The sequence below is a fragment of the Archocentrus centrarchus genome, chromosome 24, assembly GCF_007364275.1.
Source record: "Archocentrus centrarchus isolate MPI-CPG fArcCen1 chromosome 24, fArcCen1, whole genome shotgun sequence".
Lineage (NCBI taxonomy): Eukaryota > Metazoa > Chordata > Actinopteri > Cichliformes > Cichlidae > Archocentrus > Archocentrus centrarchus.
In genome coordinates this window covers 35533393-35546180 of record NC_044369.1, presented here as the reverse complement: position 1 = coordinate 35546180, position 12788 = coordinate 35533393, and the positions used below count along the sequence as shown (strand labels likewise).

At 45.1% G+C, this 12788-nt stretch overlaps 1 protein-coding gene across 1 annotated transcript in view; it reads right to left on the bottom strand.

Moving 5' to 3' along the window:
- xrcc3 (X-ray repair complementing defective repair in Chinese hamster cells 3) overlaps positions 1 to 12788 on the bottom strand; it is a 24294-nt gene that overhangs the window by 9897 nt on the left and 1609 nt on the right. Inside the window, exon 6 of the mRNA XM_030721397.1 lies at positions 12553 to 12765. Coding sequence (XP_030577257.1) covers positions 12553 to 12765 — 213 coding nt within the window. The remainder of the gene's footprint in view (positions 1 to 12552; positions 12766 to 12788) is intronic.

Genomic DNA, 12788 nt, shown 5'->3' with positions numbered 1-12788 from the left:
CGTAATCCACCTCCTCTGATGGTTGTTCACAGTGACGCTTCTTTTACTCCTCTTTGAAACCGTCTGTCTTCCTGGTCCAAAATGTGAACATTGGCATCCTCAAAGAGTGACCTTTGACCCTCAGATGCAGATGTACAGCTGAGGTGTCTCTTCTATGTTGTGTGTTTGTGGAGAGGCCGTTTGGTGCGAGCACTCATCACTGGACAGCAGACACCATGTTGCTGATCTTGTGTTTGGGAGTTTTGTCCTTGGGATGAAGCAGTTTGTGGCTGTGGCTGTGGCTGTGTCTGTGTCTGTGTCTGTGTCTGTGTCTGTGGCTGTGTCTGTGTCATGCTTGTCTGTTTCTGCTGCAGAAGAGATGATGATGATGATGTTCTCGTTCTCCATGGTTCTGTCTGTTTTAAGGGCTTTTTTAACATGTGTGTTCCTTTAGTTTTCCTTCTGCCTCAGAGGGAATGTTTTCTGCCCGTGTTGCAGGGTCCCGATCACCCCAAGTCTGTGTTCCGGGGGGGTGGAGTCAGAGTAGGTACTGGTCTGTGTGTGTGGGCTTCTGGTAAACAATGCCAATCAAGGTTATTATCAGTAATGAAAATGAATGAAATATTGTGTTGTGGATGATGGGAAAATGTGTGGAACACTTCAAGGGGAAAGACCTCCAACCTCAAAGTCCAGCTGAGAAGCACACAAGGTGGCTACGGACACCGCTCTGACCCTACAACCTAACCTGACCTGAAATGTGACTACACGTCAGGCCCACGCAGCCCAGAATGATTCTGATTGGCCTGTCCAGCACTGCCGACAATTTCTGGCTACTTTTCACTGCAGTTTTTGAATTTATCAGTGAGAGAAAAACAATCTGGAATAATAATCAAAGCATCAATATAAGGACACAAATTCCTGGAGGGAGACTGCTGAAACTATCGGAATGACGTGAAGGAATTAACAAAGTGGAAAAACTAGAAGGACAAATATGTTCACACCTGAAAAACAAAAACTGACCCAGGAGGGAAAAAAAAAAGAGTCCTGGCATTTTATCTGTTTCTGCGGGACGCACCGCAGATAAAACACTGGGACACGACCGCAAGGTGATTAACACAGACTGGCTGCACGGTGGGATCTGCACCATCTGCAACACAAACTCTGCAGCGCTGCCAGTATAACCAGTATAATTGTGTTGGACTGACTAATTCTGATTTAGGGTGAAGCTGAACATGTTTCCTGTTTGCTCTGTGCTATGATGGGGCAGCCTGACTGGAATCAGGTCCACGTCCCTGCCGATATTTGCTCTGCGGGTGTGATTAGCACCGCACTGGAAACCCACTGGACTCAGTGTTCATACCAAACCTCTGAGCACGTGTCAGGATGCTGCCGCACCAACATATGAGCAAATTTAATTGTCTAAATAACTTGGTCCTGTTTCTTCCTGGTATTACTATGCGTAATAACTGCCGTTACCTTCCTATTTATTTATTATTTGTGTTTCATTTATAATGTATTTATTTATATTGGAATTTATTTATATTTTTATATTTTATTTATATATTCTGTATTTTATTTTCAATTTATTATTTATTTTCATGAGACTGTAGAAATGCAGCAGATTCCAAAGTATTCCCTGCTCTTTAAGTGCAGTAAATGCAGTGTTTACAAAGTCAGTGAGTAATTGTGTTAAATTATGGAGCCACAAAGACCCGGCACAGACCAATCCAGGCCTAACAGTGAGCAGCTAACCAAGCTAGCATCTCTGAGGAGCTAAAAACAAGTCCACAGGAACACTGTGAGCTGGAGGATGCACTGATAACTGTGTTACTGAGACTGGGATGTCCACACCACTGTGTGACACACACATACAAACACACAATCTTGAAAAGTTGTATTGGAGCTTCAGTTTGTTTCTAATGTTTCTGTGTTCTGATGCCATAAAGCACACAGAGCTGATGGTGATCTGCTGCACAGAAGCTGGACCTGCATCTGCTGCTGGGCACTCCAATTTATTCTTGAGATCAATATTTTTATTCATATTTTTCATTTTTTAAGATAAATATTTTTGAGATAAGAATTTATTACGAGTTTAACTATTAACTATTAAAACCGTAATGTAAAATCCACAACTACTATAACCCTGCTTCTGTCTTCCTCCATGAGCACAGCACAGTCCAGGAACAGGAACCTATGATCCCTGGTATCCTCCCTGGTGAACTTAATGTTTTTATCCACTGAGTTGAGTTGAGTTGATCAGTGAAGGCTTCGACTTCCTGCTGCTACTTGGGCTTTGATTTGGACCCAAGTGTCATCCACATAGCTTTACCAGTGTCTAGGTGTTGTCCCTTTGAAGAAGCCCAGAGCTTTATTTTCTGCTTCCTCCAAAAGTTTGGACACAGCTTCTCATTCAATGTTTTTATTATGATTCTTTTTCCTACAGTGTAAATTAACCCTATAACAGCAGCGATCGCCACTGAAGCAGCCGTTAACTGCCCTTACTTGCCATGAACAGCTGGTCATCATGGAGCGTATCACCGCTGAGGCGGCTGATCAAACGAACTTTGAATTATCGTAATTACACGACCATTTGTCCTACTGAAAATTTTAAACGGTTTCAGAAAGCTTAGAAATTGCACTTCACAGCCAATTTGGGGTTATTACGGTAATTTTTGCTGGTAGTCAGCGAATGGCAGCACCTTTGAAGTACGTTCTGTCACCAGCGACAGGTTCAGTATTAAAGGGTTAATACTGAAATCATCCAGACTATGAAGGAACACAAAGAATCATGAAGAAACCTTAAAACTGTTTCAGATTCTTCAAAGTCGGCTCCTTTTGCTTTGATCACAGCTTTGCTCACTGTTCAGCTTCATGGGGTCATCACATGACATGGTAGACAGGAAGCACTTAGCTTAGTTACACATGGAAGTGCTTGTATGGATGGGTGTGAATGGGTGAATGCAAATGTGTTGTATAAGCGCTTTGAGTGCTCAGCTAGAGTAGAAAAACACTATATAAAAGCTAGTCCGTTTACCATTTACCAGCAAAGCACCCCCATAACCATCACACTTTCTCCTCCATACTTCACATGTAGGAACCATCCGCTCACCTTTTCTGTGTCTTATACATGGTGTCTGGAACCAAAAATCTCAAATTTGAACTCTTCAGACCAAAGGACAGATTCCCACTGGTCTGATGAACTTATCCTGTGCAGCAGAGGGAACTCTGGGTCTTCCTTTTCTGGGGCGGTCCTGATGAGAGCCAGTTTCATCATAATGTTTGATCTGCACAGGACTGAACCCCCTCAGTCAGATCATCAACAAGACTGGCTACGGATACCAATATCAGCCACCTCCTCTACATGGATGGATGGATCAAGCTGTATGCCAGGAGTGAATGAGACACTGATCCACACCACTAGGATCTACTGCAAGGACATTGGAATGTCATTTGGACTGCAGAAGTGTAGTCGGATGCTAACAAAAAGAGGGAAAGTAGTCAGAACTGAGGGGATTGCAATACCATAAGGTAAGACTGCAGACAATGAGGAAAACTACAAGTACTTTGGAATCCCAAAGCCAAATGGGAACCAAGAAGAGGCCACTAGGAAAGCTGCAAACACAGTACCTGCAGAGAGTGAAGCAAATCCTGAAGAGTCAGCTGAATGGGAAGAACAAGATGAATACATCAGGAAGATGGCCACAAAGGATCATGTGCTTAGCGAATACCTCAGGAAGCAGAAAAATGAGAAAGAAGAGAAGAAAGGAGGGAGGGAACCAAGATGGCTGCCATGTAGAAAATTTCAGTGCTTGAGAAGCACCTTTTCTGACTCTGCTTTACTTCAGGTCACGTTTTAAGAGCTTGTTACTCCATCCCCATTGAACCTACATAAAGTAAAACATGACCATGTCCGGCAAAGGAGTGAGAGGTGGAAACGGAGCCACTCAGCGCTGACTGAATACAGCTTTTCGAAGTCAGTGATCATCGACAGGGCGCACCGCACACTGCAAACTAAACCACCCGAAGGTTCCAGACCCTCCACAATCATCATGCAGGTGCATCTCCCATAAGAAAAGGAGAAGATTCTGCAGCTAGGGAAACAACGTTGGAGTATGGAGGTCGGCGAATTTTTATCTTTCCAGACTACACCGCAGAGATTATGGAGCAATGATGGAGTTTCCCTGAAGTGCTGCAGGTGCTCAGAGAAAAGGAGATTCAACATTCCTTACGCTTCCCAGCTAAACTTCAACTACATCAGCAAGGGCTATTAAAAACATTCAGTAGCACACCTGAAGCAAAAACCTTCATAGACCAAGAACTTTCAACATAAGCCTTGTCAGCATACGATGAAGAGGGTCTAAATATGGTAAAATATAAATGCTTCTATTACGGACTTTATATACCTTATTTTTGTATTTTGTGACATGTCTGTGAGGGGCCGCTGGGTAGTGGTGCTTTTTGTTTGTTTCTTTTCTTCCTTTCTCAGCCAGTAGTCCTAGGTAAGAATGTGGGGACCTCTGCTTCAATTTTGGAAGTTCGGTTTCGAGGTCATGTTCATGTTTATAGCTGACAGGATTCTGTTTTTCTCTGTTTTTTGTTCATTGTTGTTTTTGCTGCAAGACGAACTGCGAACATTAAGATGTGTCATTATGAAACCGCCTCTGTCCACATACTGCCTAACTTCTGGTCCTTGTTAAAATACCACAAATGATCACTCATCACTCACCTTTCATGTCTAAAGCAAGGGGTGTGGCCATTCTGTTTCAAAAATCTGTGCCCTTTCATTTCCACTCAGCAACAGTTGAGCCTAATGGCAGATTTCTCATTCTAAGAGGACATAAACTCTCACCCCATCATCTTCCTGCTCTTGACGGAGACGGTCGCATTCTATCTCTCTCTCCCTGCCCTCCCCATCTCTCCTGCTTGCTGCTTGCTGTGAGTGTCTCTTACACACTGTCTGAATAAGAATAAGATTGAGAGCAACATGGATCTGGCAAACTGGGCCCTAAACACCACTGATTGAATTTTTTCCACTATGAGATCGGGGAAAGGGGAGCCTCCGTGTCCGAGTGGAACAGACCCGGTTGGATACGTCATCGATTCTTGGAGCTCGTGGAGACCTGTGTGCTTCTCGGCCCTCGAGGTTGAAGACGTGGAAGACGTCTACATATTCGGCTATTTGGTAGCGGTATCTTTTCTGTTTGGGCTTGGAGGATACCTGATTTACCGGGAAATCAAGAAAATCTGGGCGGCAGTTCGACATCTGCAGAGGCTGCCGACCCAGGTGGATGGGCTGTCCAGGGCCGTACAAACTCAGACTCAAAGCCTTTTGGACCTGAGCCGTAAAGCTGGTGAGTAGCCCAGCTGAGAACGTGCTTGCAGGCGAGAGGGGTTTGACCAACTCAGAGTCATTGCCAAGGTAAAACCTTATCTCCCGCAGCAGGACCTGGAAAAAGTTATTCATGCTTTTATTACTTCCCGCCTGGACTACTGTAATTCTCTGTACTTTGGCATAGATCAATCATCTGTGCGCCGCCTGCAGGTAGTCCAGAATGCGGCAGCTCGTCTTTTAACCGGTTTAAAAAAGCATGAACACATTACCCCAGTCCTGTCATCCCTTCACTGGCTCCCTGTCCGTTTTAGAATCGATTTTAAGATTTTATTGCTTACTTTTAAAGCCTTAAACGGACTGGCACCTTTGTATCTGTCTGAGCTGCTTCACTGTCACACCCCTGTAAGAGCTCTGAGGTCATCGAACCAGCTGCTCTTACAGAGGCCTAAAACTAGACTAAAACAGAGAGGTGATCGAGCTTTTGCAGCAGCAGCACCAAAGCTATGGAACGATCTACCTCTCCATATCCGCACAGCTCAGACGATACACACATTTAAATCTCTATTAAAAACACATTTCTTTTCCTTGGCATTTGGCTGCAGTGCTACCTCCTTTTAGATGATTGTTTTATGGTATTTTATGGTACTTGTTTTAAACGTTTTAATTTTTAAATTTCTTATGTTATTTATTGTTCTTAATGTTTTTATTTATTTATTTTTATTTTATTATTTTATTTATTTATTTATATATTTTTATTTTTATTTAGTATAGTCCTTGGGGTTACAGATCTTGTACAGCACTTTGGTCAACGTCGTTGTTTTAAATGTGCTTTATAAATAAACTTGACTTGACTTGACTTGACTTGACCTGGAGATAACGTTTGGTTCTGCACGGTGAGGACAGTAATTAATGAATTTGGAATATTGGATTACTGAATGGTTCCCCAGTGAGACTGAAGGCTGTTGGAAAAAAACAAGCAGCCTGTTCCAAAACAACATCTGCATTATCAGGAATTCGGCTCCCCTGCCGGGCTGGCAATCATATCTCTCCAGGCCTATGTGTGATGGTCACTCTCCCCCTCAGCCCTCTCTGTGATTTGTGAAGCTGGATCTGGTGTACCACGGCCGCTGATGAATTTCCATCACTATCAGCGAACTGTTTTGGCTAGGAGCTGGCATCTGGGCTCCACAATGCCCCCACCCTCTCGTCTCCGTCTGCATCCCCTCCTGACCTGACCTTACCCATCATATTGCTATCCTGGCTTTAAATGTGCAAATATGCTTTTGCTGAGGTGTTTTTTGGAACCTCGTACGGTGTTTATAATGAATACAGTACGAGATGATTTTTTTTTAACCTACCTATCCCAGTGTATCTCTTTCTGTTCTGCTAAAGGTAGCGCTGCGAGTCAGCTGCATAACCTCAGGACACCTGTCCCCCCCTGTTTGTTCTGGGTTTTTTTGTATTTCTTGGATGGGTGTTCTGGAACGCAAATTTCATTATATGTTTTCATTATATGTTTACATATATATGACAATAAAGTCTTCTTGATTCTTGATTGCTAAACATTTACAGGCCAAACAGATGATCCTGCCTTTTTTCGCACGGTGTTTGACTTATTACCAGATGACCTATCCCATCATATAGTGGTAAGAGGGGACTTCAACTCTATCTTGACAGGCTGTCATCTATACCTCTACCTAATATTCTTCCTGTCCAAGCTCTTAACAATCTGGTGAAGTCAATGGGTGTATTAGACATTTGGAGACTGCAACATCTATCCGATCACGATTTTTCACTTGTATATTGTTTGAATGTTTGTCAATGTGTTGTCTGTCACTGTTATTGTATACTCATGACGTCTTCTGTTGTTTGTCCTTCTGTCTAGGGACTATAGATCGAACTGTTACTTTTTATGTGTATAGACATACATTTTTAATGTGCCATTGTTTTTTTAATGTTTTACTCTTTTAATGTTTAATTTTGTTTTGGCTTTTAATATTATTCTAAGTCGCTTTGGATAAAGGCATCTGCTAAATGTAATAAAGTAAAGTACAGATGAAAATTAGCAATTATGCTATAATCTGGCTCATTTACAATCTGTACAAAGTATAGATTGTTTTATTAATGTGCATTGTCCCAAATAAATAAAATTGAAATTAAATTATTTTTTCTATTCCCATGAAGACAAATTGTATACACGGATGGACTATTTCCTCTTAGATTCCAGATTCATTCCTAATATCACAATATAGTAATTTTAGATCACAGCCCTTTTATTCCATCCATCTAGCCTCCATCTATACTTTTCTGCTTATCCGGGCTCAGGTCGCCGGGGCAAAAGCCTAAGCAGAGAAGCCCAGACTTCCCTCTCCCCAGCCATGTCCACCAGCTCATCTGAAGGGACCCCAAGGCGTTCACAGGCCAGCTGAGAGATATAATCTCTCCAGCATGTCCTGGGTCTACCCTGGGGCCTCCTCTGATTTAGGGTATGTCCAGGTAGGACATACCCGGAACACCTCACCCAAGAGGCATCCTAATCAGATGCCCGAGCCATCTCAACTGGCTCCTCTCAATGTGGAGGAGCAGCAGCTTTATTCTGAGCCCCTCCCGAATGGCCGCACTTCTCAACTTATCTCTAAGGCAGCGGCCAGCCACCCTTTGGAGGAAGCTCATTTCTGCTGCTTGTATTCGCAATCTTATTCTTTCAGTCACTACCCAAACCTCATGACCATAGGTGAGAGTAGGAATGTAGATCGACCAGTAAATCGACAGTTTTACTTTTACACTCAGCTCCCTCTTCACCACAACAGACCGGTGCAGCGTCTGCATCACTGCAGACTCCTCCACCTGGGGCAGGAACTCATCTCTGAGATGGAGAGGGCACTCCACCCTTTTCTGTCTGAGGACCATGGCCTCAGACTTAGAGGTGCTGATTCTTATACCAGCTGCTTCACACTCGGCTGTGAACTGTTCCACTGCAAGCTCGAGGCCACCACCTGATGAAGCCAGCAGGACCACATCATCCAAGAGAGAAGCAGAGACGAGATTCTGAGGTCACCAAGGCAGAATCCCTCCGCCGCTTGGCTGCGCCTAGAAATCGATGACAAAGGGCAGCCCGTGTGGAGTCCAACACCCACAGGAAACGAGTCCGACTAATCGCTGGCTATATGGCCCAAGCTCTCACTGCGGTTGCACAGGGACTGAATGGCCCGCAACAATGTGCAAGACCCCCCATACTCCCGCAGGACCTCCCACAGGCTACCCTGGGGGATGCGTTTGAATGCCTTCTCCAAGTCCACGAAGCACATGTAGACTGGTTGGGCAAACTCCCACGCACACCCACATATCCTTGAGAGGATAAAGAGCTGGTCCAGCGTTCCATGACACGGACAAAAACTGCATCGTTCCTCCTGGATCTGAGGTTCGACCAACGGACGGACCCTCCTTTCCAGCACCCTGGCATAGACCTTACTGGGGGGGCTGAGGAGTGTGATCCCCCAAAAGTTGAAGCACACCCTCCGGTCTCCCTTCTTGAAGATGGGGACCACCACCCCAGATCTCCATGCAATGCTGCAGAGGTGCGTCAACCAAGACAGCCCTACAGCATCCAGAGCCTTCAGGAACTCAGGGCGAATCTCGTCCACCCCAGGGCCCCTGTCACCAAGGAGTTGTTTAACCACATCAGTGACCTCACCCCCAGTGATGGGTGAGTCATCCCCCTCATCCCCAGACTCTCCTTCCACTACAGAATTTGTGACAGTGGGGTTAAGGAGATCCTCAAAGTATTCCTTCCTCTGCCTGACGATACCCTTAGTTGAAGTCAGCAGCACTCTAGTTGCACTATAGACCATGTGAGTGCAGCACCGCTTTCCCCTCCTGAGCCGCCTGACAGTTTGCCAGAATCACTTTGATGCCGTCCGAAAACTCCTCCCACACCCGAGTTTTTACTTCAGCCACCGCCTGAGCCGTGTTAAGCTTGGCCTCTTGATACCCTCAGCTGCCGCCAGAGTCCCACAGGCTAACCAAGCCCAATAAGTCTCCTTCTTCAACTTGATTGCTCCCTTCACCTCCAGTGAGCACCATCTGGTTTGCGGATTACCACCACGACAGGCACCAACCACCTTGCAGCCACAGCTCTGAGCAGCACATCTCAACAACGGAGGTGCGGAACATGGTCCATTTGGACTCAATGTCCTCAGGTGGGAGTTGAAGATCTCGCAAACTGGGGCTTCTGCCAGGCGTTCCCAGCGCACCCTCATGACACGTTTAGGTGCACCGGGTCTGTCCAGCTTCCTCCCCCGCCACCTGATCCAACTCACCACCAGGTGGTGATCAGTTGACAGCTCAGCTCTTTTCTTCACCCGAGTGTCCAGACCATATGATATAGTGATACGATTCAAAAAAAAAAAAAAAAAAGAAGAAGAATCAATCATTGACCTGTGACCTAGGGTGTCCTGGTGCCACGTGCACTTATGCACATACTTGTGCATAAGTGCACTTATGCACATATCTTCATACATGGTGTTCATTATGGACAAACTGTGGTTTGCACAGAAGTCCAACAACAAAACACCATTCGGGTTCAGATAGGGCAGGCCGTTCCTCCAGGTCTCACTGTCATTGCCCATGTGAGCGTTGAAGTCTGCCAGAGGACGATGGAGTCACTGGATTGAGCACCCTCAAGCACCCCACCCAGCGACTCCAAAAAGGGTGGGTACTCTGAACTGTCATTCAGCGCATAAGCGCAAATAACAGTCAGGACCCGTTCCCCAGCCCGAAAGTGCAGGGAAGCAACCCTCTCATCTACTGGTGAAAACGCCGACGTACGGGCAGCAAGCCGAGGGGATACAGCTCGTTGCCACTCACCGGGGGCAACTCCAGACTGGAACAGAGTCCAGCCCCTCTCCAGGAGACTGGTTCCAGAGCCCAGGCCATGTGTTAAACTGTCCTTTTTCAAGAAGCTTGACTCTGTAATATTACCTTTTGTTTGGGGATATATAATTTACAGGATATCAAAGGTGCATCTACACAAATCTAAGAAGGGAAGGTGGTCTGGGTCTCCCAGTTTTTAAGCACTACTGCTGGGCAGCTAATTTAAGAGCGCTCACGTATTGGAAACAGGAAGACCCCATGAACATTAGAAACAAATACAGTCCCATATGGCCATTTTTCAAAGTCTCTGCCACCACTATCACATCACTTCCTGCCTAGTTATTTTCCAGTTCATCGACACTGGGTAGAGAAATCAAACAACATTTTGGCTTACCTGCAGGGTTTGTGGTTTGGAGAAAGAGAGGGACTAGGACATTTTTGCATTTATATATCAATGACCAGTTTGCATCATTCGCTCAGTTATGTTCTAAATTTAACCTGACAAATTCTCATTTCTTTCGACCCAAGTCAAACATTATGGTAAAGGATTGTTTCCCAATTTTCAAACTAAGCCAACTACTCTTTTTATGAGCATGTCTCTCTCTCTCTCTCCAGACTCCAAGAACTTGGTGTCAAAGTTTCTAGATTACTTAACATCATCTGTTCCATTATCCTCTGCACGTGAAGCTTGCACTAAAGACTTCTGAGATCACTGCAGAAATATGGGAGGCCATATCCTGGACCCACTGCTGCTATATTAACTCCTGTCACAGACTTATCCAGTTCAAAGTGATGCATAAGGTTGCACTACTCCAAAACAAAACTGCACCACATCTTCCCTTCAGTGTCCCCTCAATGTGACAAATGCTGCTCTGCTGAAGGGTCCCTCACACATCTTATTTGGTTCTGCCCCAAACTGTATAAATTTCTGGACTGCAATTTTTGAGTGGCTTTCTAAAACTTTTTCCAGAGACATTAAAACTAGTCACAATGTTCCAAAGAGACTTTGGGACTTTCTCGTGACACCCAGAGAGCTCTGCAGCTAGGAATGGTGGTCGCTAAAAAACTCATCCTTCTAAACTGGAAGTCTGCTAACGCGCCCTGCTTCACACTCAGGCTTAAAGAGACGGTGTCCATCCTGCAGATGGATTACAGTGATATACCTGGGAGACTCTTTTTGAGACAATGTGGCATAACCAACGATACGTAATGACTCAAATCTGTAGCAGTTTCCTCTGCTGACTTTGGCCCACTGCCTCTTGTGGCTATTTTGTTTGTGTTTTTTTGGAGAGATATTTATTATTTAATTGAACAAACTGGCAGCTTCCTGTTTGTCTGGTTTTTCCTTTTTGTTTTTTCTCTTTGTTGTTTTTGTACATTTTTTTTGTTTGTTTTTCTCCCCTTCTTCTTCCTGCATTTATTGACAAGTTATATTTTTGTAAAGTGAAAAATTGTAAATAAAGTTAAAAAAAAAAAAAAGAACAGAAGAACCATCATGGAAGGACAGGTCTTTGCACAGCATGTACCACCAGCAGATAGAAGAAGTGGCTGATGTAGAGAAATCTACCAAAGCTGGACTGACAGACAGCACAGAGGCACTAATCATGGCAGCACAGGAACAAGCTCTGAGTACAAGATCAGTAGAGGCTGGGGTCTACCACACCAGGCAAGACCCCAGGCGCAGGCTGTGCAGAAATGCCCCTGAGACAATCCAGCACATAACATCGTAGTGGTGGACAAACAAGGTCGTGGTGATAGACGTTGCAATACCAAGTGATGGGAACATCAAGAAGAAGGAACACGAGAAGCTGGAAAAATACCAAGGGCTCAGAGAGGAGCTGGAAAGGATGTGGAAGATGAAGGTAACAGTGGTCCCCGTGATAATCGGAACACTCGGAGCAGTGACCCCCAAACTGGGAGAGTGGCTCCAGCAGATTCCTGGAACAACATCCGAGATCTCTGTCCAGAAGAGCGCAATGCTGGGAACAGTTAAGATACTGCGCAGGACCCTCAAGCTCCCAGGCCTCTGGTAGAGGACCCGAGCTTGGAGGGCAAAGACCACCCACAGGGGCAGCTAGGATTTTTTATTTTTTTAATATACATACATATCTCATTTCTATCCTGTTTTTGTATATCCTGTTTTCCTTGTTGTATGTCCTTGTCCTGTGCTGTTGTTGCTTTGTTAAAAAAAAGCCTCTTGGATGAGAAGTGAAGCGTCTCTTCACAAACCTAAAGAAGTTCAGTTGCCTTCTTTTTTCAAGCTCTTAAGACTACCATGACCTGGATGACTGAGAACCTACACAGACATCTTACTTGGCTCGTGTAACCTAGCTAATTTTATGTGGTTGGTGGCACCAGGCTGACCTTACCTGGTTGATGCATAGCACAGGTGTGCTGAACTCCTGGCTCAGGCGATGCAGCGTGGAGGAGAAAGTGAGCAGCTGTCGGTTTCTCTCAAGCCAATCATCAGCCTGGAACTCGGCCCTGAACAGCGCTGCCACCGAGTCGACCACTATGAGGCGCACTAGTCCGCGAGCCAGCAGGAGGGGGGCGCGGCGGTTCAGGCACATCTGGAGGGAGTCCTGCAGACATACGGAGAAGTCAG